Genomic DNA, 26,238 nt, shown 5'->3' with positions numbered 1-26,238 from the left:
CTTAGCCCTCTTTCTCATTTACAGAAGTGTCTATGGATCCCCATTATGTAAATGTGATGATCTTGGAATCATAAAAGCTAGAGGTGGGAAAAGACCTATTAGCTCACCTTCTAGCTCCCTGCCAATGCATGATTGTTTTCTAACGCTTAGTCTAGTTTTTAATGAACCAGCCTGTGAGGTTGACACCACTTCCCTTGGGAGACTGTTCCAGTCTAATACTAATACAGTCTCATTGTAAGAAAATTTCCTCATATTCTGTTTTCCTTTACTTAATTTCATCACATTACCCCTAACTTAAACTTCTCTGTATAATCCTAAATATTACCTCTCACTCCTTGGTGTTTACACCATTCAGATATTTGTAGACATCACGTTAGCCAATCTATGCACATCACATTTAACTCTTTCATTCTGCTCTTAACTCAGTCTCTCCAGTCCCCTGATCATTTTACTCTTATGTGAACTCCCTCACATTTGCCAGTGTGTTTCTATAATCAGGTACACACAATTGCACTCAATATTCAAGATGAGGTCTGATGATGTTGAACTCAAAACTTCATAGGGCATGAAGTCATCTCTAAGGCTCAGCCAGCCAATCAGTTTTAGTCAGTAAATACTTAGTCATGTTACAGTATAAACCAGGGGTGGGCAAACTATGGCCCCCGGGCCACATTCGGCCCACGGGACCGTCCTGCCCAGCTCCCGAGCTCCTGGCCCGGGAGGCTCGCCCCCGGCCCCTCCCCTGCTGTCCCCCCTCCCCCGCAGCCTCAGCTCGCTCGCTCGCTCCGCTGCCAGCGCAATGCTCTGGCCGGCGGGGCTGTGAGCTCCTGGGGCAGCACAGCTGCAGAGCCCGGCCTGACCCAGTCTCTGTGCTGCGTGGTGGTGGCGGCAGCGTGGCCCGGCTGTAGCACCATCAGCCACCGGTGCTCCAGGCAGCGCAGTAAGGGGGCAGGGAGCAGGGGAGGTTGGATAGAGGACAAGGGAGTTCGGGGTGGTGGTCAGGGGGCAGGAGTGTGGATGGTGGTCGGGGGGGAAACGGGGTTGAATGGGGGTAGGGGTCCTGGGGGGCAGTCAGGAAGGGGGGGGTTGGATGGGGTGGCAGGGGGCAGTCAGGGGACAGGGAGAAGGGGTGGTTGGATGGGGCAGGGGTCCCGGGGGGGGGCCATTAGGAATGAGAGGAGGGGTTGGATGGGGCGGCAGGGGTCCAGGAGCAGTCAGGGGACAGGGAGCGGGGCGGGGCCGTGTGGATGGGACAAAGGTCCCAGAGGGGCCGTTAGAGAACGGGGGGGTTGGATGGGGCAGGAGTCCTGGGGGGAGGGGGCAGATAGGAGGTGGGGACCGGGTCACGACCCCCTCCCCTAACCGGCCCTCCATACAATTTACGAAACCCGATGCGGCCCTCAGGCCAAAAAGTTTGCCCGCCCCTGGTATAAACTGTAGCCAAATGGGCAGGTCCTATTCAAGAGAGCTCAAGGATTGGCATAACCAAAGCTTTTCAAGTCAATATCAAGGGGCAAGTTTCTATGGTCAGTTAGTACAACTCCTGCCTGCGTAATCCTTATTAGGATTATAATATTAGTATTATAGAGTATTATAATTCTCCCATTGTGATAAACACCAAATTCACACAGAAAAATAAAGGTTACCCTAATCAGGGTCATGCATGTATAGCTAGAGTTTTGTTATGCATTCCTTATGCAGATTGTTGAATGGAAACTTTTCCCAGAATCCAGTTTTATTTAATCAAATATATAGCTGTGGATAGGCCTCAAGGAGGAATTTAGATCCTGTACATTTTTCCGCTGAGTTCAAATATAGCCATGAGTATAACCAGTGAAACAATCACAGGAACTGCAGAATTGCATGTCCTACAATTTGTGTCTCATTGCAAATTCTGCCTTTTTCTGCAGAACTTAAGCTTCTTGTTTTAGGGCAGGGAAACCGGGGGTGGAAATTGCTAGTGCACTGTGTGGTGCCACTAGCCTTCCCTGCATAAATCAATATGCTGTTAAGCCAGCATTGCAGAGAACTGTCTCCAGACAAACAGTAGCATCAGCAGCAAAGGTATGAACTGTTTCTTCCATTCACTTCGATGATGTGTTCACTTGAAAATCTAGCTGGGACCACTTAAATGCTAATACCACCGTGAAATAAACTCTAACAAACATTCACCCGGAGACAAAAATTTAAAAAGAAGACAAAGCTGCCTTGGACTAAAATCATCCCTGGTGTAACCAGAATGAAATCAGTGTAATTACTTCAGAGTTGCATTTAACCCATGATTATCTTCTGTTGCAAAATAAACTCTTTCCTTTTGCCTGCCTGTTGACTAAAATGGCCATTTTTTGTATGCAGTTGAAGAGGTACTAGGCTCCTAGCTGCATCTTTTGGCACCTAAGTGCCTTTAAAAATCTATTCCTTAAGTTCCTAAACTCCATTTTCAAAAGGCTCTTAATGCCTAAGGCACTTTTAAAAATAGAATTTAAGCTCTGGAATCAATTGATCTCTTTTGACAATTTTACCCTATTTCTTTTATTGTTTGGAAAGCACAAAGCACATTTTGAGTGCTACTGCACTGTAAATAATCTCTCTTTAAACTGGCATGAGCTGACAGCACTAGGTACGCAGTGCACTCGGCCCCCAGGAGAGGGAATGCCTCCTATGTTGCTGATAAACTAAACCCACCAGCTAATTAAAGAGTGAGTGGTTTAACAGGCTCTTAAGGGAGTCCCATTCAGTCTACTGTGACCAAAAAGATGAAACTGAAATGCAGTGATTTATGAGGGGATGGGAAGCAGCAAAAATAGGGTAATCTTCAGGAGTCAGAGAGACATTTGGATACACCATAGCGGGACTGGAGAAATGCAATTGGCTTACATTACAAATGAAACTGTAGATATATATGTTTTCAAGGTGCAGATATCTTAAGTCAGAAGCTCCAATAGTTATACATACTCATTCTCCAGATAATCCAGCAAACATAATTTTTTGCTCACTCCATAGCTTATATTATTTAAAATATCTAATAAATAAAAAACAGCAACAAAATCCCAACTTTGGGAAGGAAATGGAGCTGAGAGTTAGAAGGATCGTTATTTAATTAAGAACAAAAAAGACAAATTCGATTTAAAACCAGAGCATCAATGAATTTATGGGATACATAAAATAAAATTTTAAAAAACCTCTTAGTTCTCTTCTGGAATCAGTTTCACATTTTTGCAAGAGATAATAATCATTCTCTTCAGGGGTATATTTGATATTTTGCTTAAAAAATGCATTTGTCCCTGGTGTATGCTGTCTTTTAATGCTTTGTGAGTATCATAAACCTGAACTCTAACATCAGCACTACAGTACAAAGACTCTCTGTTATGATTGATCTAGCTATAGTAATAATCAGTGATTTTGAAATGTGTTCATGTGAAACACTCCTGTTTGAATTGTTTTACATACAGACTATGACAACTGTAGATAACTTGCGTATAATACAAAATGCTGCCTAATTCCAGAATGCCTGTTTAAACTCATGTTCGTTTTAAACAATTTTCTACAGATATTAGAAAATTTGGAGCAAGGTTTAGCAGAAGATGGAAGTATGACTAACATTACACAAGAGAACACACAAGGTAGGCATTTTTTTAAATTTCTTTTTACAGGCAGTGTATTTTTATCACTTGCCCAAGTATGCCAAAAGTTTTCACAAGACTGCCCCAAAGCTATTAAAAGAGTACTTTTGTGATTTTATAGTCTCTTCAGCCTCTGAAATGATGCACCTTATATTTTTATTTGCTGGAATTCATTTCACAGTTTCACCTTTTATTTTGATCAAATTGGTGCAGTAAATCAAATCTCCTTTGTAGTTTGAAGAAACAAAGAACATGGCTGCCATTCTGTAGTGTTAGGTGTACAAGAAAATCAATTCATTGCTGAGGCACTGGAGAGAGACCAGAGGGGCATCTGTGTTAAGAGGCTCATTGCCTCCATCAGTCTTCTCCCCTGAAATCTGAGAAACTTCTTTAGATCCAAATTTTCCCTCCTTCCCTGTTGGTCCCAGCAGATTATATTAATTTGGAGGGTCTTTTGCTATGTATTACCCTATTTTGATTTAACATTTATGGGAGACATTTTCTTTTTTCCTTTTCATTTTAATTAACTTATTTATTCAAGATCATGGGGCAGGAAGAAAGGGGATTTAGTCAGGAGTTGTTGTTTGAGAATGCTGACAAGAAAAACATTCCTTTTTCCTGATAATTTTTTTTGGGGGGGGGGGGGAGGCAGCCCTATAGTACCTTTTGTCACGGAGTGTGGGGGGACACAAGGCCTTGCACCCCCGGCTTCCTGCGATTCACCGTGACTCTCAGCCAGCCAGTAAAGCAGAAGGTTTATTTAGACGACAGGAACACAGTCCAAGACAGGTCTTGCAGGCACAGACAACAGGATCCCCCCCCAGTTAGGTCCATCTTGGGGTCCCAGGGCCCCACAGCCCCCTTGGGAGGTCAGAGCCCTGTCTGCCTCCCAGCCATTTCACCAGCCAACTCCTGAAACTCCCCCTTCAGCGACCTCTCCCACAGCCTTTGTTCAGTTTCCCGGGCAAAGGTGTCACCTGGCCTCTAACCCCTTCCTGGGTTCTCATGTTACATGCTCAGGTATTTTCCCTCAAGGCCAGTCTCCCATCCCCCAATGCAGGCCGTCCTAGCCAACCTCCCCTGCCTTCCCAGCCAACACTCCCACTCAGCATTCACAGACCACATTAAGAACAGGGAGGGACGGGAAGGAAGGAAAAACACAGGTAAGGATGAGGAATAACATTTTCTAAAGTGTCTTAGGCACTTGAGAGCCTAAGGCTCACTAAAAATCAATGAGACTTGTGGATCTGGGCCTTAGTATCCCAACGAGACTTAGTCGCCTAAACTCCACTACAATCCATAAAACCCTGTTTGGCTGCCTCCTAACCCTAAATTCACTCAGCACCTAAATTTTTGCTTTAAAAGTTCCCAAGAAACCAAAGATTTTGCCTCTGTGCATGTGCACAACACCTCACTCATGGCGTCCAGATGCCTAACCTGCAGTGGGATCCTCAAATCAGGTGAAGATAGTCAGGGAGATGACTATCTCTCCTGCTGGGCCCAGTCTGGTAAGCGTGCTGAGAGCATGCTTACTGGATGGGGACTCTTCAGAATCCAGCTGGAAGAAGGGGAAGTGGTGGTGGTGCTGCCTCCCTTATAACATTTAGCACAGTAGTTAGAGCACTTGCTTGGGATGTGGGAGACCCAGGATCAATCTCCCTCTGCTTGATGGGGATACTGGATTTAAACAGGGGTCTCACACCTCTCAGGAAGGTGCTCTAACCATTGAGCTATGGGATATTCTGATGTGGAGTACCCTCAATCTCTCCTGCTGAAGTTGGATATATAGTGAAAGAGTGATTGGAGCTGGGGGACTGGGTCTTGGGTCTCCCCAGGTAGTGCCCTAACCACCGGCCTATAGTCTCATTTGCACTTTCTCTCTCTGGCCCTATGATTATGTAAGTATTAATATAAAGTGGAACAGCTTCAACAGGAGAGACTGAGGCTTGGTCTACACTTACCCCCCAAGTCGAAGTAAGGTACGCAAATTCAGCTACGTGAATAACGTAGCTGAATTCGACATACCTTACTTCGAACTTACCGCGGTTCAGACGCGGTCCACACGCGGCAGGCAGGCTCCCCGTCGACTCCGCGGTACTCCTCTCGTTGAGCTGGAGTACCGCAGTCGACGGCGAGCACTTCCTGGTTCGATTTATCGCGTCCACACCAGACGCGATAAATCGAACCCGGAACTTCGATCCCCAGCCGCCAAACTAGCGCGGCAGTGTAGACCAGCCCTCAGGAAGCCCCACATCAGACTATTCCTTAACCCCATGGTTAGGACACTCTTCCGAGACGTGAGAGGCCCCTGCTTAAACCCTTTCGCCCATCAAGCAGAGATGAGATTTGAACCCAGGTTTTCCACATCCTGGGTAAGTGTTCTAATCTCTGGGCTAAAAATTATAAGGGAGGTACCATCACCACCTCCTCCTCTAGCATTTCTTGCAAGGAACCACTTAGGCACCTAAGTTATCTGACACCATGAGAGGATTGCAAGCAGAACATAAGCGCCTCCCTGACTTAAGCATCTAACTTTGTCAGAGGAGCGGGGCTTAGGACACACCCCTCCCGTCAGCCTTTCCCATTGGCTAGCTTAAACATCCCAGCATCATCTTTTTTATGAGGTAGCTGCCCCAATAAATATGTAAGGGTGCTCAGTACACTGCTAGCTTTCAAGTTTTATGGGCTGACGATCATCCTGGATGTGCCAGGTATTTTGTACCTCAGAAGTGGCAACCCTAATCACTTTTTTGAAAAATGGGACTTAGGCACCTAAGTCATTTAAGTGCTCTTGAAAATTTTACCTGACATGAGTTTTTAGGCACTGTAATGGGGCAGATGAAACCCCTTACCATGTCTAGCAAGGTAGGGGTTAAAATGTCCTATCACAGGAAGCCAGAAGTCTTTCTGCCACTGCCAACAATCTATGAATTAACCTGGTTAACATTCCTCCAGGACACTGTTCCCCTAGAGGGTCTAGGACGGGGTAGGCAACCTATGCCACGCGTGCCGAAGTCGGCACACGAGCTGATTTTCAGTGGCACTCACACTGCCCGGATCCTGGCCACCGGTCCGGGGAGCTCTGCATTTTAATTTAATTTTAAATGAAGCATCTTAAACATTTTTAAAACCTTATTTACTTTACATACAACAATAGTTTAGTTATATATTATAGACTTATAGAAAGACCTTCTAAAAACGCTAAAATGTATTACTGGCACGCAAAACCTTAAATTAGAGTGAATAAATGAAGACTCGGCACACCGCTTCTGAAAGGTTGCCGACCCCTGGTCTAGGAAATCGTTGTCTACCATTAGGGTGGGAGGAGAATAAATCAGTTTGTCTGGGTATAGTTGCCAACCAATGTGAAATTTTCCTTTAAACAAATCTCTACATAAGCTAAGTGCTTTTTAGGGGGAAGAGAGGGCATGTGCAAGCACCTAGCAGCCAGATATTTGCATATGTATTCTGGTGAATATTAAATTTACTTTTTTCTGAGGACAAGACCAAAAAGCAGAAAGAAATACTTCACCTTTCACAAAAATTCGTGCACAACACTCGCCATTTTCTCAAATTATTTGAAAAAATGAAGCTCCTTCTCTTTCTGTGTGGCTCTGTTTTCACCTTCTGTTCCCTCCCCATACCTGGCTTCCTTGATAGGGTTTCAGTCTTTTCCACCCGTTGGCTTTCTCCCACATGGATTCCCTCCTCATTTTCCCCAGGCCTTTTTGCCATTCCCCACCCTCCCTCTAAAAGACTGACTGCTTTTTGTCACATATGCAAAGACTTCTCTCCTAGCCGCTTACTAGCTCCATCCCCTGCAGGCTGCCCCTTTCACCTGCGGGTAACTGGCTCCTTGCTCTACGCCACTGTGTCTGCAACTGCCTTTAGAGCTGTGCTCAGCTCAGCAGGAGGAAAAGCTAGAAAAGAGGTAGTCAGCAGGAACCAGGGGAGGGAGTTGCTGAGCAGCTGGGAGAGATGCTGCTGTGCTTGGAGTACAACTGCCTATCTGCCTAACACTGCCAAAGGGCCCTGGGGATACTTGTGGGGACTGTTGTCTGCTCTTGCCTGATGGGGTCGGTCGGCTCTGCTCCCTATTTGCCCCTGTGCTGCACTTTGAGCTGCAGGAAGCTTTATATTTTTGTGGAAAATCTAGCTGAAACAAACCTTATTAACTGTGGCTGAAGACAACCTTAATTCATTATGGGGATTATGTCTGGGGAGTAATTTCCTTATTGCCGGTGTGAGTAGGTGCTACACCAACCAGCCCATTACATGCATCTTCTCTAGAGTGGAGCAGGAACGTCTTATTTTCCAATTGTTCAGTAGGAGGAGAGATTTAGCACTGCACCATTTGCCTGGCAGCACGTTTGTTTTCTATAAGGAACCAAGTCTGCAGCTGCACCAGGCACAGAACTCCCATTGAAATGAATGGCAGTTCAGAGCATAGAGCCACTGTACAATCAGAGCCTAAATTAATAACCATTAAGAAGGAATGTTCAGATTGATAGTGTAGCAGCAAGGGCTTACAAGGTGAGTTACTGTCATTTCTACTACAGGGTTACAGATAATAATCATCAGGTATTGGGTTTCTATTTTTTGTTTCCCATGTCATTCTTTAGCCCCTTGCTGCCAGCAATAAGAATGCCTCCTGATTGTCCTTTTAGTGCATCTTGCATATTTGTTCAGCCTTCGGACTTACTGGGCCTGAGCTTGTAGCTGCTTAATGTGCAAAACTCCCATTGTCTTCTGTGTATTGAGCAGCTGTAGAAATGCTTGCAGCCATCCAGGTGACATTTTCCAGCATATTTGAAAGTTCTCATTCGCTGCTGTTTTTACTTTACTCTGTGCCTGTCCTGGCTACCACATATATATCTTAATAGTGCCAGCAATAACAGGAAGTGTTCTTTATAACCAAGTGATGTCACAACACAAAACAATAAACTATAATCAAATGCATTCTTTTTTTAAACACATCACAATAAGTTTGAAATATGGTATGAGCTACATAATAGCTTAATTTCCAATCACCTAACTTGAACTCAGACCAATGTAACCCCAGATTTTTTTAATATTAACATTTAGAGACAACATAAGCACAAAAACATCAGGAAATGCACTTGACAAACCTAAAATTGCTTCAAAAATGGGATGTTAACATAATTAGAAAGAGTTCTTTAACACTGCCCTGTTTCTGCCATGGGCTCAGAAAGAAACAAAAGGTAGAAAACATGGGCTAGAATGTCCTCTCATGGTACATTCCCATGTTATGGCACTACATGTTTTACATGAACTTGGGGTGGAAAATATCTAAAATATGACTTCATACTGCTGAATGATATAAGAGAGCTATGACTAAGGAAGCTATTATAAATTAAATACCAGGTCCAATCTTGGAGACAAAACTATGCACTCAATTTTTAATGTGTCTAGAATAGAAAGTTATATTTTGTACCTGTCTCACCAAGCTTTTATTACCTGTAATGAATGGCATTTGTAAATCATTAAAGAAAATTAACTCTCTATAACCGGCCATGGTTTTTATAACAGACCCCTTTATTGCTACACAAGAACAAAGAATTATCACTGTTCTGTTGCAACCCCCTCTTTTTTTTTTTCCTGTCTCTCCAACCTCAATACAGCGACTTTGAGAGTTGATTGTCAGGGTAAGCCGTAATATTTGTTTTCAAATAATTAATTCAAAATCAATCATGTACCAAATTAATATCCCTAATGTCTATTTTTAAAGAACAAAAGACTAATGTTATTTCTAGTACTGATCTATAGAGCCCTGCATGGATACAAAATTTGTATCTGCATCTGATCCGTGATCCGCAAACATGGTCTGAAGATATAAAGCGGATATCCTCAGATTTGCACGGCTCTACTGATCTATGGTCCCTGTGACAGTGGATACGTAAGGAGAACCATTCTCTTACAACATCATGAGTCTGTCTCAAACCAAGGGAATTAGAAATCTGCTGCTGCAGCCTTTAAAGCCTGCAAGCTCCAAGAGCGCGGAGAAGACAGACAGGCTCGGCAGATTTTTCCACCATATCACTAAGCCAGAGGCAAACATAAATAGTCCCAGACTCAGTGAGCTCTGACCCTGCATGTTCTGGCTTTGAGATGAGATTTCAGGCTATGTTTGGGTTTTAGTTGATTAAGTTTAATCTGATAAATTACACAATTGTATGCTGATGGTAATAATTATTTAGATGTTTCTATGTATCTTTTGTTCTGATATTAGAAAATGTGTGGCTTCTTTTAGTATTTAATATGTTGCCTGAACTAAAAGCTGAAAGGTCCGTTGCTTTTGCATCGTTGCATCATTTATGCAGATATTCTATTCCTAGAACCAATCAAACTAGTCCCTTTGAGAGAGGCAATATTTTCTATCTGACAGTACAGCGTGGCAAAGAATTAAAAATTCTATGCTGAAGCCCAGTGATGTTAACAAGGGGGATCTTTTAAATCAGAATTCATAGGACCAATAATTGATGGCTAGAAAGAACCTCTAATTTATTTGTGCACATTCACAAGCTGCTCTTATTTTGTAGCCTCTGTTGAGCTGTGGAGGTCACGTCTGGGCCGGGTGATGTACTCCATGGCAAACTGTCTGCTAATGATGAAGGTACGTGGGTGGCAATAACTGCAGAGTTACCGTATATACTAGAATAGAATGTCAGAGAAAGTGCAAGAGAATTACTGGTGCATGGATAGGGAAAGACTACCTGACTGTACAAGGTTTAGCTTAGTGAAGAATTAATAAGACTTAGTAATTACTTATTTAATAGATAACCACTTGCAGCAATATTCTTTAGGACCATATCTACACTTATTTCTTTTGAAATCATTTCAGAGCACATGCAATAACAATACAGAATTTGCATTTTTAAATTGAATTTTTCAAACACTTAACTAAATACTGTAATTAAAACCAATTATATGCTCTCTCTGTCTTTCTCAAACTCTGTACTAGGAATGTTACTCTAGTAGCACACAGTAATGATACTGTAGGCTTTGTGTGTGACAAAGACTCGAAGCATCCAAATACATCTTCTGGCTTGTCCATATGTCTGTGCAACAAGATTCTGACCCTGGAGTTTTTAGTCTCCTATAGCTGCAATGGAAGGAACAGTCAGAGAGGAGTTGTCTATTTTTTGCCTGTTTTTTTTCCCCCCTCCTGTAAGCCATCCTACTCCATTTTGTGCAGCAGCTTCTCCTTGCATTCAGAAAGAGGGAACAACAAACTGCTTCCAAAGTAGACCTCATTGCCATGGGAATAGGGATGCCCCTGTGCTAAGCTTGTGGCAAGAGCAATGGACTGCCTCAACCCAGATCTTAAAGCTACTTTATGGATTAATTAGCATCAAAACCCCAGAGCAACACTGTCCACACTATAACCTCTCACAGACCAGGCTCTGAACTTCTCCATATTCCTAGCGTTGAACCCTGTTACAGGGTTAGGGTGTTGAGAAGGCCAAAACTATAACAGGGTTCAAAAAAGAATTAGATAAGTTCATGGAGGATAGGTCCGTCTATGGGTATTAGCCAAGATGGTCAGGGATGCAACCCCATGCTCTGGGCTTCCTTAGCCTCTGACTGACTGCCAGAAGTTGGGAGTGGACAACAGGGGGGTGGATACCTTGACAATTGCCTGTTCTGTTCATTCCTTCTGAAGCATCTGGCATTGGCCACTGTCGGAAGACAGGATACTGGGCCAGATGGACCATTGGTCTGACCCAGTATGGCCGTTCTTATGATCCTAGTTGCCCAACCTCATTCCTGAACCTGGCTTTCCATAAAGCTGAATAAGCTACTTGTAAGCCTTGTTTTCTTGATGTTTTTAACACTGAAATAATATCTCAAATAATGTACAGGTATGAAAGCGTCAGTTGCCCAGAGGCTGCCTTAAAATTCAGCATTTTGCTCTTAGGAGGATCCCAGGAGATGGAAATATATATTCAGAATAGTTAGAGTGAGATCAGCACTATTCCCTCTTATGTAAATACAACAGCACAGCAAATCAGGGTGGTCAGAAGGAAGCCCCATTCTGTCTTTAAAGCAAACAAGTCTTTGTTTTGAATCAGAATCCTGAGACACGGTCAGTTTTCAGGAAACTCTCCTTTTTGAAATGCAGGTAGGAAAAAAATTAAATACCGAGTCTCCATCCCAAACTTAAATCTATAACTGGAGTATAAAAATATCCAGTTAAAGAAATATAGTTAACAAACACTGCAGGCTTCCAACTAGTTATACAGTAACTTTGCTTTTAACTATACTGATTTTTTCCCCTAAGCGCCTTATATCTCCTTTAGTCACTTCTGCTCTCCTCTTCTTTTCTGCTTCTATATCCCATTTCTGCTTCTGTTCCCCTTTCGTCCTTTTTGTGGTATTTTCTTCTCACTTCAGTAGTGGCATGAACTCCAACCTCTAAGCCAGTCATCAGTGTTTCTGACAAGGTTGCTTCAAGAGAACTGCAACTCATTCTCCTTCCTGCATTTCTCAAAACCAAGTGTATTCACAATCTGTATTATAACTCTCAATCTAGGAAACTAGAATTCCAAGATTATTTCCAGAATTTTCAGATTTCCCACATAACAATACATGTTGCTATTGAACCCCCAACATAGCCATTACCTGTATTAAACTTGTCCTTGAATATGTTGCATGTACCTTCCCATGATGCACATAATTTTCAAGAACTGCCTTATAAGAGTCAGAATCTTTTAAGAGCAATTTTCAAACATAAGTCATATTGCAGTTAAAATAAGGACAAAATGTGAAGATAATCTGTACTGTATATGCCACAAATCCTCTGACGGGTAAATTGGCTTCTTCTTTATTTTTTCCTTTAAATGTTCCCAAATGTTAAAACAGTCTTAATAACAAACAATTCTCAGATATTCATCTCTGCCTTCTGCTTTAATTGATAACAAATTATTTCTTTAAATAATGATTTTTAAACGTGGTCTTTCTTGAGGATAAGCATTTTTTGAGGAAATTAATTACACAAAGCTTCAGATATCTGTAAGAGATATCAGTTGTATGTAATATATTTCTAGAGGAGTATTCATTGTAAAATATATCATTCAGTTTTGAAGCTTTTTGTTTTCCGGTGTAATGAATAGAATAAACAAACAAATTCTGGGTTTCTCCTGAACTGAGTCAGTGCAATCTATCGCCATCTAGTGACAATATATTATATTGGGATATAATTCTGTGTTGATTCTGAAGTACTGTTTGTTACTTGAATCATTTGTGCTGTTGGGTAGAGTGGTGATGATGATGATGATGATGATAATAATAATAGTTATTTACTGAACTATAATAATATTCCCTGTAACCTTGGTGTAAAAAACATTGACTAATTTCCAGCTGTAAATTTTATTAACCTTTTCCTTTGGCCAAAAAAGTTAACTAGTATTTGTTGAAATATAATTATAGATTGTCTTTAAGGCTAGGATTGTCAAAGGAGCCTAAAATAATTAGTTTCCATGGGAGTTGGGTGCCTAACACCTTTGGGCTCTTTTAATAAACCCAGCCTTAAAGATTAAACCCAGTAAATTCCCCTCAGTGTCATTCTTCTTGACCATCCTGAAAGGAAAACTTACGTGACCCATGGAGTTTTGTACTTACATGGCCATATTACCACAGTCTATGAGCACCTCATTAATAGCCCTGTTAGGTAGAAAAGAATACTATTTTACAGGTGGTGATTTGAGGCACAGAGAAGTGACCCAAGATCACACAGGAAACCTGTGGTGGAACAGAGAATTGAACCTGGGTCTCCTTTACCTAAGGCTAGTCCTCTAACCCAGTGGTTTTCAAACTTTTCTTCTGGCTACCCAGTTGAAGAAAACTGTTGATGCCTGCGACCCAATGAAGCTGGGGATGAGGGGTTTGGGGTGTGGGAGGGGCTCAGGGCTGAGGCAGGTGGTTGGGGTGCAGGAGGGGGTCAGGGCTCTGGGCTGGGGGTGCAGGCTCTGGGGTGGGGCCAGGGATGAGGGGTTTGGGGTGCAGGAAGGGGCTCTGGGTTTGTGGGGGGGCTCAGGGTTGGGGCAGGAGATTGGTGCGCAGTGTTGGGGCACGGGCTTACCTCAGGCATCTCCCAGTCAGCAGCGCAGCTGGGGTGCTAAGGCAGGCTTCCTGCCTGTCCTGGCACCACGGACCGCGCTGCGCCCCAGAAGCGGCCAGCAGCAGGTCCGGCTCCTAGGCAGAGGTGCGCAAGTGGCTCCATGTGGCTCTCACCCACAAGCACCGCCCCCCAGCTCCCATTGGCCGGTTCCCAGCCAATGGGAGTGCGGAGCCGATGCTCGGGGTGGGGGCAGCACGTAGAGCTCTGTGGTCCCCCCGCTTAGGAGTCGGACCTGCTGCTGGCCGCTTCCAGGGTTCAGCGCGGTGTCAGAACAGGTAGGGACTAGCCTGCCTTAGCTGAACAGCACTGACGACGGGTCTTTTAACAGCCCGGTGGGCAGTGCTGACCAGAGCCGCCGCAACCCAGTGCCTTATATTCCACAACCCAGTACTGGGTCGCAACCCGCAGTTTGAAAACCACTGCTCTAACCACTTGACCGTTCTTCCTCAGATATGGAATTATCTTTCTCCTGTCTTCATCATATCTAGACTACTGAATGCAGCAGCATGAGGGAGCATTCATTCCAGATCCAACTGATGCTGTGCATTACCTCCTTTCAGCAATCTGATTGATTGCAAAAAAAACCAAAACTGCATTGCATTTTTACTAATTCAACCTGAAACATTTTAATTTTTAAAAAGTTCCATCCCAAACTTTTGCAGTCTTACCAAATTCGTTAACTCACTGAAAAATAAACTCTTAAATAACATCCCTATGTATAATATAGATGCACTCTAATTAAAAGCAAGTGCTATATTTTAAAACATATAAAGAACATAAGAACATATTTATTCAGAATTGTACCCACTTTTGGATAGCTTGCTGCTAGTAGAACCAAAACCAGAAGAGATTTTTTATTGCGGGGGGGGGGGGGGAATCTGGGTCTACTGCAATTAAAACGATGTGGAGGAGGAAGGGAAGACAGCAATCTATACTAGTGACGCAAGAGTTGATGTTTAAGGACTCTCTTCTGATTTGGATTCTGTTCTGATTTAAAAGACAGAGACAGCATAAATTGTCCTCTCTCTTGCTTTAATTATTCTGCAGGCATTTTCATGATGATGCAAAAATCTTCAGCCTTCATGTGATTTTTTTTAGGAAGCAATGTGTGAGAGAGAGAACTCCCTACTTATGTTTTATAGTTTAGTGGAAGGTGCATGAACCTTTTAAGCCCCAAGATTATGAGTTCTAGTCCTAACGTTTCCAGTGACTGCTGTTAACGTTTCTATACCCTTCTCAACCCTTATTATAAGCCAAGATTTCATATCATATGGGAAGGTAACTGTCCTTCATAATTTGCACCAATAACTGGGAGCTTACACAAGCCCGCTTCAGGCAGAGCTGAGAATGAAACACAGGTCTCTAATATAACAGAGCTAAGTTTATCCATTTTGCAACATAGTCTTCCAGAAGGAACCTGTCAAATCAGATGCTTGTGTAACTAACACTAGTGCAGTGTGGCTCTGTGCCATAGTGTAGTGGGTAAACCACACAGATTAATGACTCTGCTACTGCATTCATGCAAAGAGGTATGGTTCTTTAGCTGAAGTGTTAGCAACTCACCCTTTTACACCCAGAATAACCCTACATATGTCTCAAGCAGGGGCATTGTTTCATTAGGTTATGCTCTCTGTAACCGCTACGCCACAATCTGCTCCCAGAACCAGGAATACAAACCAGTTATCCTGATGTCCAGCCTTCCATTTCTGTAACCCACTAACTGTGTGTGTGGTGTCTCCCTATATGGGCTAGTCCTCATACACATAACAGCATGCTTTCCTCCTACCACTTACTCTTTTAGCTGAAGTGGAGGAGGTCTATGCTTTGGATTGTGGTTTCCAACCCTGCTCCTACCCATGTGGGGTGAAAAACTATATATATGTATAAAAGTTAGAGTAATGACCGCAGAGTAATTATTGGAATTATTTTATGTTGTAAAACATCGCATTTAAAAGTGAATTAGTATAACATCCCATTTGTTTTACTGTTGCATTTTTATTATGTGTAATTGTCCCTTTAGACATATGAAGTGACAGACTGCTTTGTCTCTTCACTGAAGAGTTAACTCAAGTTCTCTACCTTCAAGTTATTCCTCTGAAGTTAGCATAGCTCAAGGTGGAGCAGCCACAATGCAAAATAATATTCCAGTGGCTGCATTCACTCATATGGGGCACAAAGACTTCTGGGTACACATCCCATGATTCTTAGCACTGCAATAAGTTGAACTGCTCTATGAATTATTTCCCATTGATTTGTGGGAGAACTTTTTTGCCCTATCTGGATAGTGGAGGTGGGGGAAGAATTGTGGGAAGGCAGTCTAGCAGCACTTGAGTAGTGTTAACCTGTATCCACATGTGCTCACTCCAGTTTTAACATTTGTGAGAGTTCTCAACAGTGTAAATATCACCCACACATTGATGGAAGGGGGAGTTCAAAAGAGGGCAGACCAAATAAAACCTCCTGACTCTTTTAGGGTCAGTCTGTTGGATTTTTGAACTTCTGGGGTAGCCAATATTGATACAGTAACATTTAGTATGACATGGTGCATCAGAGTGACAACAAGAGCTCTAAATATGTCAGTTATTAAATATTATACATTTATCATTGTTAATGAATTATAGTCACAGTTTGCAAATTGTTTGCAATTGAAGATCTCTTTGATTTTTGTTACTGCAAAATTGGATAATTACAGGTGGTGATCTGGGTCAGAAATAGGAAGGGCTTAGTCATTTTAAATATAGCCTTAAGAAAACATAACAAAGTTCACATTATGTCCCTTCAGTTATGGAGTAGAGGAGAAGGCAGAAGAAATGCCTGCGGCATTTTTTCCAAGTAAGTTAGGGGGGAAAGTGACCCCTGTTTCTTTTCAGCATTAAAACTTGCAGAGTTTAGAGCACCTTCAAGAGGCAAAACAAAACAAAATGGTAGGCTACTAGACAGAGTGTATGCCAGCTATCTTAAGATGCTTGTGTACAGCCTGGAAAGAGCAGGCTGTACCCTTTAGTCTCTGATATGGTTTTGATTCTGAGCATCGCACTAGAAGTCCTTGTATTACAATTTACACATGGAATTTTCAGAAGTGCCTAAGTCACTTGGGTGCAGAATCGCCATTGATTTAGACTAAATGGCACTTGTGCTCTTAACTCACTTAGGTGCTTTTGAAAATGCCACCCTAAAACATTATTGGAAGCTGAAGAGTAAATGGTCAGGTTCTGTTGGTAATTTTGCTGGGGAGAGACGTGATCCAGTTGGGGAAAAAAATGTAAGGAAAAATCTGCCACTTTATCTCTGGCTATAGTGTACATTTCCAATAGAACTGAATAGTCAGAAGGTTAGAATAGCCAGCAGCTAGCACTACCATGTTGCGAGGAAATTCCATTAACATTAAACATTTGCAATGATTTTAATTCTGTACCTGTTCTCATTAATATCTGTTTACAGCTCGCACAACTTTTTAAAAACAGCGTACATAAAACAATGAGTGAATGCTGAGCTTAAAAATCTAGTCGTGTGCTTTTTTCCCCCTTAGGACTATGTGCTTGCTGTAGATGCATATCACACAGTCATCAAATATTACCCAGAACAGGAACCTCAGCTGTTGAGTGGAATTGGAAGGATTTTTCTTCAGGTATATATGTTATTCTGAATATGCTAAGTAATGTTGTTGACAGTAATGTAATGAGTAATTGCTGTTTTTAAAACTCTGTTGTTATTCTCATTAGGCATATTTATGGCAACCCAAATGTAGTAGAGGCTTTAAAATAAGATAAAACAGAGTTTCTACCATGAAACATTTGACTAGATTAGAAAATGTAAAGTATTTACAGTGGTGAATCAAACTTAATTACATTATCTAACAAAGATGACGCTATGGAAATTATACCTAGTAATTATATCGGTTCAAAGGGTGAGATCCTGATCCCACTAGAGTCTATAGCAAAACTCCCACAGACTTTAATGGGGCCAGGATTTCACCCCAAATCTAATTTCCCTCTTCTTCAAACACATACAGACTTCTGGTGTTTAATCAAACTGCTCCCTAAATAGCTTAATCCAAAAGCCATGTGAGAATTTCCTCACCTTCCTTTTGCCATGGCTTTATTTCCATTGTGGAGAGAAAAGCCAGCAGTGTTTCATGTGTACAAAGAGTGTGCGTATGGCTGTGTAGTCTATTAAATTATTATTAAATCTATTAAATCTATTAAATACTGTTGGAATATTACATTGTTTTTCAAAAAATGATCTGTTATTACTATGCTACATAGTAATCTGATGAAAATTTAAGTCCTATTTTGTATCCCACAAATCCATAAAGAATGGGTTTGTAACATTCCCTAATGTTAAACACTTCAGACTTTCTCTTTTATTAATAAAGAAAATAAGTGCTTAAATGATATAATTATTTATAAACTTTCTTCTTGTCTGTGGTGCTAAGGCTAGAAAATTAAACTATTCTATTTGGGGTTTCTTTTTACTTGGATGAAAGATAATTACATTATTATTGTTCGTTTGAAATCATATAAGTTGTCATTCAAACAAATCCAATTATGGAATTTTCAATTTTTCTAGCAAGGATTTTATTTCAACGTAGTTGATTATTCAGTAGAAATGTGGTGGTGGTTGAAGGTTTTATTCTGAATCAGAATTGATCTGAACGTTAAAGTGAAATTCCTATAAAATTGAGAAATATAAAAGTACATTAATTATTACCTAAATAGACAACTTCTACTAATTATGTGTGTTAAAGAAAGGTATAACTATGAATAAAGCTACTCAAAATTCACATAATTGATAATTCTGGGTCATAATAGAAAAATCAATCAGCCAGCCTGGTTGCTTTACTTGGCACTGTCATGTGACAAAGCAGAGATCACTTCCTGCTCCTGGAGTCTTTCTCTCTGATACATCAGTGACTGCATTAACACTCTCAACCTCGAGAGAGTGGGCGTAGACTGCCCCATGTCTCTGAAGAACAGTCTGTCCATCCAATTTAAAGAGTGGTGTTAACAGGCTCTGAAGGGAATCCTGTCCAGTTGTCATCCTCGTTGGTGGTTGGCTATGACACGGGATTATTCGAATTAGTGGTTTTACTGCCAGAACTGGACCTTTCCTCATAGCGTAGCAGAATGGAAAATAAAGTATGAGGTGCCTGTTGGCTTGCTTACATAACCCTGGACAATAGCTAATGAAAACACCCCTTCTAAATGCAAATAGTTCTTTGGCCTGGTGCATCAGGGAAAATGTCTTTATTGCTTGGCAATATCTCCTGTTTTTATTTGGTAGCTTTAAATATAAGAATAAAAGAAGAATTCAAATTGCGTGTTTATGAAAATAAGTATAAAACCTCATTGAGAGAGGGTAGACTGGACTGAAATTTAATAGCAACAAATTCCATCTGGAGAGTGCTAAGCACCTGATACAGGAATTTGATGTCAAAAGAAGTTGTCACTGAGCATGTAAACAAAACTAAGAGGGGTGTGAACTCAGAGAGAGAGAGAGAGAGAGAGAGAGGTGCAGCAAAGAGGAGTTGGGAGCCAGCATGTGTAGGCGACAGCTGTGTAGCATGTTTGAACTCTAGAACAGGCAAACTCCATGAGAAGAAGACAAAACCTTTTGCAAAAACTGAGGGGAAAGGCAAAGGGAGCTTTTCAGAACTCAAGCCTCATACTTTCTCAGAAAAATGGTGCCAAGTGATTCCCAAGTACAGGTAGTCTCAAACTGTTCTGCTAGCCATGAATTGCAACCAGAAGAGGCACAATGAGCCAGATTTTACCCATTTATGAAAGTACCAAAGGTATTTTGGGAGTAGAATTCAACTCCTAAGTGTGAAGTAACGCAATGGTGAATTACTAGATGTGACTAGTGAAGAAGTGCTATGAATATGAAGTGGAGGGTGGAGTCTTGGGAGACATAACATTGGCATAAGGATAAGCCAAGTTTTGTATTGTGGAAGCAGAGAAAGAACTGACAGGAAGGAACTGCAATGCATAACAGTTCGTTAGCAAGAGTCAGGCTAACTGTAATCCTAATAACGCGAGATTTGTAGAAGCGAGGATTGTGTGAGGCGAGTGGGAAAGAACTGTGTGAGAAGTTGTTGCGACCTTGTGTAGATAATGTGTAGAAAATATTGTATGTTGGCTAGAATCAAAACAAGTGAGAAAAATAAGATATCAAGATGGCCTATGTATAAACAAAATGCAGCTGTTGCTTATTATTGTCTGTAATGAAAGGTATAAAGGTTTGCTGTAATTGTTTACCTGTAGAGAGACCTGCTTAGCTCTCTCCCTCTGTGCAATTGTGAGAGTTAATAAAGCATCTGACTTGCTGTACCCAAACAAAAAGTGAGAACTCTGTTATTCTCCGACAGTATCCTCTCTTACTTCAAATTTCTCACAAGAGCCAATTCTTCTATAATGCCTACGAGAATGTATTCTTTCAGGGGCTGTGAGGTATAGTTGAAGGGTTTTTAATTTTCTTTTTAAGTATACAAAATAGTGTGTGTGGTGTTTTCTGTTTGATGTTACCTATATCCTTCACCTTCCAAATGTCACTTATCTTTAATTCATTATGAGCGTCTTAGGGCAGGAATCATGTCTTCCCATGTATTCATAGAGCACCTAGCACAGTGGAGCCCTGATTTTGAATGAGGCCTTCAGTAGCTACCATCATATAAATACTAAATGAGGGAAGAGATTTGGAAAAAGCAGAAAAGGCCACAGTCTATCCCCGAGATGCTTTAAGAGGTAATGTGAGGAAAGTTGTCAGCAACCACTTGAGACACATCAGAGACAAATTCAGACTGATAGGTTAGGAAGAAACAATGAAGATGGTTTGGTCTTCAGTATTTCATTTTGTGCTCCTAAAGTACTCTGAATCTGCTTGCTAGCTGACCCTTATTTGCTATTTGAATAACTCCATCAAAGGACTTGAAAAGTGAAATTACTGTCTAATTTACAAACCAGTGCTTTTATGTTGTTCTGTGACTATTTTAACCCTAGTCTCTGCAATAGATTACAGCAAAGGGGACTTAAAAATAGCCCCTAAATTTTTTTCTGAAAAATAATCCTGTTTTTCAAACTAACAGAAACCACAGTTAGTCAGTACAGATTACATTGGAGGAATATTAACCGTGGGTTTGATTATTTGAGACTAACAAGAGGGTTTTCATGTTAATTTGGAAGCATTAATAATCCTAATAGTTAAATTAGTTCAGAAAAAGTGACTGCAATTCCTAAATTAATTAAATAAAATCCAGTGGCGGGGAAGTAATTTTAAATGGTTAAAATTCCAGCACTAATTTAAACTGATTCTTGTATGTCAAATATCCTGGAAAAGCAAAAGGGATAAATACTTTCCATTTGTTTAATGGAGTAAAGGCACTTAAGAATTAATAGTTTATGTATAGTAATTGCATATTATTCAGAGACTTGAATGTTGAGATACAGTTAAGAAATAAGAATTGTTCATGATAAGTTTTGTAAACTACCATATTTTTGCTAAAAGAGAAGAAAAGCTTATTTCCTAAAATAGTCACTCATAACTTAAAAACTATGTGACATTTGATTCACTTCATACCTTGACCACCCTCCCAAAAAAATTCAGTTCTGTTTTCTGACAGTTCCCAAATCCATCACTCCTTCCACCCATGCACCCTCTTTATCATCTAGCCCAATACTTCAGAATCCACCACCTTACCCCTTCCTCAGTACCTCACTGAGACTCTTCTAAGTGGCTTCTCTACCTGGTATTTTTCTCTCAGTAGCAGCAGTGGCGGGGGGTCGTTCTGTGGTCTATGGCTGTGGGGTGATTGCTCGGGAGGGGAATAGGTCTCCTCTGGTCATAGGTGGTGTAGTCATCTGAAGAATGGGTCTTCCACAAGCTACCTGGCTACCATGCTCCATCTCGCTTATGATTGGCGACTCCTGGCTTTGAAGAGTGATCCTGTTTCCTCTCTTGTGTAGTAGCTATTGGAGGTAGCTCTGCTGTCTTCTCATTTCCAGCTAGTTTTGCAAACCTCTGGGGTTTTCTTTACAATGGAGACCCTGGACACCTGTCAAAGCAGCTAGAAATGAGGAGACAAAGCCACCACTACATAATATTCTAATGTTCCACTGAGCCCAGTTTAAGAACCAGCGCCTTAGGGAAGAGGACGCTGTATGTAGTTTTTGTTATTCACTTCTGTGAGCTTAATGAGGAATTGTAAAACTCTGCCTTGATAATGGCTTTAGTCCATTCACAGTGAATAATGACTAATCAGAGAGGTAGAATTATGAGGTCAGTTACTTTAATACTTCATATGTTTTCACATTTTGGTTCTTTGTGGAAGGATGTCCCATGAAGATATCATTTGAATGGGTCTTTCTCATGCATTGTCCTAACTTTCTTGTGATTTTTGTCATCCAGATTGGAGATATAAAAACTGCAGAAAAATATTTTCAAGATGTTGAGAAAATGAGTCAGAAATGGGATGGACTACAGTACCAAATTATGGTTTTAATGAACAGGTAGATAATTTAAGAGCTAAATGAAACTTAAAAATATGATTTTGTAAAATGTGCATTGTGAGTTTTAAAGTACCCTTGAGAGTATCTCTTTCTCTTTCTTGCTCTCTTTTATGTAACTACATCTGTCAGAAGTGAGACTGAATGGCATGTACACCCATGAGATCTGTATTACTTGGTGTAGTCATCTTATCCTGGCTTGAAACTCTTTAGTTACAAGAGTTGATTTTACAAAGTTATTTCTCATTCTTCGAAGCATTGCATATTTTACCCTATTTTTTTAATCTATACTTTTAGGAACAAAGAAGCTCTTTTGGATTCTGATCCTGCAAATAGATTCGCTAGTGCAGACCCAACACTTGTTAGCTTCAAACGGATGCCAAGATATGCACTAGTAAATCAGACTGCATGATGGAGTCCTCAGTTTTTGGTGTTTATCATATTGGCTAAATATGTTTTGACAAGTAAAATACTACTACAAGTGTGTTCTGGAAACAGATATAACACTTGTAGTTTCATAGAGAAATTATTTTAGGAAGACTGTCTGCATTTTAATAACAAATATAGAAAAGCATTGCTTTGGTGGCAGAATATCTGAAGTGGCCAGTGATCTGAAGTGTCACTTCATTTGTCTGTAAATTGGTGTCTCACAGCTGGCTCACGATTACACTGTGAAGAGCAAATGTCAAAAACTCTCACATCTATAATAGGGAAAATAAAAAGTGGTCTCAGTTCCATTTGAAATGTATTATCACCTTGGGTTTTTCAGGCTAACTGACTCACATGTCACTTACTTTCTAGAGCATTTCTCCATCTTGGTCAGAATAACTTTGCAGAAGCTCACAGAGCCTTCACGGAAATTTTAAGGATTGACCCTGCAAATGCTGTGGTAAGACTCCCGATTTGCTACATTGAATTGACACCTGAGTGGTTCTGCCATAGCTTATCCCTTAGATTTAGATAGCACCCAAAAGGTGCTTGGAACTTTATAGAAAAATGAGATATTGTCCATGCTCCAAAGAGCTTTCTCTATACATAAAGATAAGATACAAATAAAAACAAAGGGATGGGTAGGGGAAGGCAGGACCAGTTTACCTGAAGAGCCTGATTGTTTACTGTATGCATTGCAATGGGTTACATGTTACGGGGGCTTTATGAGGGCTTTTATATATTGGCTTTGTTTTGTTAGAGGTACATAATGGAAAACAAAATGGCAATTGCCAACATATGAGGAAATAATTTGTCATCAGATAGTATTAAAGGGACACTATCAGCTTGAAAAATCACACTTTTTTTAACCCATTTTAATTACTATTTCTAGAAATAACACTAAAGGCTCCTGATCATGCAACTGCATCTGTGTATGTACATGGGCCTGCCCATATATAGCCAGCTGTAAATCAGAGCCTGAAATTCTTATCACTGAAAGACATTACAGAAGAATTGTCAATTTTTTAAATCTTGTTTACTTGTATATTTGGCAGCTGTCCGATTATAGGGATGTATCAGTATGCTGATCCTTGGGCATAAGCATGTGTCCCCAGTGCCATGTTCCCAGGCCCCTTTAAGACTGAGGGAACCAAGTTCAGGGAGCACATGCTTGGAGTCATGTGACTTCAGGCTACAAACGCCACCTGCTATAAATAGAGACAGCTTACCCTCATTTGTGGAAGATCTGCCAGAGCTACTTAGGGAAGAGGATCATGTCCCCAGCTTTCAGAAAGTGTGAAAGTCTCCATTGCTAAGCATTTCATATTACTTTTGTCTCCTTTGTACCTTCTGTTACTTAATAAATTCTGCTCTGATGAACAGGATATGGAACCAGATGAGCATTTGGGATTTATTTGGACTGCCCTAGCTAGTGAATCTACCCATTGACTTAAGTCAGTTTCAGTAAATCAGTTTCCCCTGTTTGCATCTGTGTTTCATGTAGCTGCAGGGGAGAGAAGGACATTTTTAAAAATAGGAATATGTAAGTGTAAAACTAGAATAATTGGCAGGAGGATTCAAGGACAAGTGTGGTATCTGAAACCACTTTCAGCTCGCTTTTAACATTATCTATCGAGTCCCTTTACCAATCTGAATTCTAGCTTGGATTCTTCTATCTTTTAGAACTTCAGATGTTGGAGGTCAGCCAGTTTTTGTTATGGGATAGACACTGAAAGTAACCAAGCTCACAATGCCAAGGATAAAAGAATTGAATTGTAGGATAAATAATACATTTCAACAATTGCAATTATTTGCACACACACACACACACACACACACACACACACACACACACACACACACACACACAAGTAAAGATTTATTAAATTTGGTTTGACTCCAGACTCAATATATATTTATAATCTTTTTCTCTAGGCTAATAACAATGCGGCTGTTTGTTTGCTTTATCTGGGAAAGTTGAAGGATTCCCTTCGGCAGTTAGAAGGAATGGTTCAGCAGGACCCTAAACACTACCTACATGAGAGTGTTCTTTTCAATTTGACAACTATGTATGAATTAGAGTCATCCCGCAGTATGCAGAAGAAGCAAGCGCTGCTTGAGGCTGTAGCTGTCAAAGAGGGTGATAGCTTTAACACTCAGTGTCTCAAGTTAGGATAGTTTGTTTTCATCTACCAATTTTTTTTATGAAAGGCTAATTTTTAAAATTGTACATACTCTCGCTAATATGTAAATGTTCCTCTTATGAATGAAATGAAATAAAATCTCTTTAATTATGAACATATGGCAGAATTACTACACTATCTACACGGTCTGGAACAATAATCCTTTCCTGTCACTATTGGGATTTTGTGCTGATCTGTAGCCAGCTTCATCTCTGCAGGTCTGTTACTATTTACGGTTATTCCTAACTGTAGTATCCACAATCACATTTACTCAGATGGATTCCTTTTTTTAGGAGTGACACGTTTGAGCTGACTTGTCTTGATGGTTATTATTGTTGGTTATTATTATAAATTTTTTGGGGGAGATTAGGGGAGAAACATGACATTATCAAGTTTCAACATGGCTAAGGGTTCCAGAGGATGTCTGTACAAGTAGCAGGTTTCAGAGTGGTAGCTGTGTTAGTCTGTATCAGCAAAAACAACGAGGAGTCCTTGTGGCACCTTAGAGACTAACAAATTTATTTGGGCATAAGCTTTCGTGGGCTAGAACCTACTTCATCGGATGCATGAAGTGAAAAATACAGGAGCAGGTATAGTTACATGAAAGGATGAGGGTTGCTTTACCAAGTGTGAGGTCAGTCTAACTAGATAAATCAATTAACAGCAGGATACCAAGGGAGGAAAAATAACTTTTGAAGTGGTAAAAGAGTAGCCCATTACAGACAGTTGACAAGAAGGTGTGAGTAACGGTAGGGAGAAATTAGTATTGGGGAAATTAAGTTTAGGTTCACCTGCACATCTACCAATGTGATATATGCCATCATGTGCCAGCAATGCCCCTCTGCCATGTACATTGGCCAAACCGGACAGTCTCTATGCAAAAGAATAAATGGACACAAATCTGACATCAGGAATCATAACATTCAAAAACCAGTAGGAGAACACTTCAGTCTCTCTGGTCACTCAAAAACCTACCTAAAAGTGGCAATTCTTCAACAAAAAAACTTCAAAAACAGACTCCAACGTGAAGCTGCAGAACTGGAATTAATTTGCAAACTGGGTACCATCAGATTAGGCCTGAATAAAGACTGGGAGTGGTTGGGTCATTACAAAACATAAACTTAATTTTCCCAATACTAATTTCTCACTACTGTTACTCACACCTTCTTGTCAACTGTCTATAATGGGCCACTCTCTTACCACTTCAAAAGTTATTTTTCCTCCCTTGGTGTCCTGCTGTTAATTTATTTATCTCGTTAGATTGACCTCACACTTGGTAAAGCAACCCCCATCCTATCATGTATTTATACCTGCTCCTGTATTTTTCACTTCATGCATCCGATGAAGTGGGTTCTAGCCCA

At 40.8% G+C, this 26,238-nt stretch overlaps 1 protein-coding gene across 1 annotated transcript in view; it reads left to right on the top strand.

Moving 5' to 3' along the window:
* Nucleotides 1–24,992, top strand: part of TRAPPC12 (trafficking protein particle complex subunit 12) — a 91,445-nt gene extending 66,453 nt beyond the window's left edge. Inside the window, exons 7-12 of the mRNA XM_065401246.1 lie at nt 3,551–3,623; nt 10,184–10,257; nt 17,294–17,392; nt 22,168–22,268; nt 23,067–23,154; nt 24,630–24,992. Coding sequence (XP_065257318.1) covers nt 3,551–3,623; nt 10,184–10,257; nt 17,294–17,392; nt 22,168–22,268; nt 23,067–23,154; nt 24,630–24,872 — 678 coding nt within the window. The 3' untranslated portion in view covers nt 24,873–24,992. The remainder of the gene's footprint in view (nt 1–3,550; nt 3,624–10,183; nt 10,258–17,293; nt 17,393–22,167; nt 22,269–23,066; nt 23,155–24,629) is intronic.
* The last annotated feature ends 1,246 nt before the right edge of the window (nt 24,993–26,238 follow it).

Source organism: Emys orbicularis, chromosome 3 (assembly GCF_028017835.1).
Source record: "Emys orbicularis isolate rEmyOrb1 chromosome 3, rEmyOrb1.hap1, whole genome shotgun sequence".
Lineage (NCBI taxonomy): Eukaryota > Metazoa > Chordata > Testudines > Emydidae > Emys > Emys orbicularis.
The sequence above is the reverse complement of the archived record's forward strand: the minus strand, read 5'-3'. Positions and strand labels throughout refer to the sequence as shown.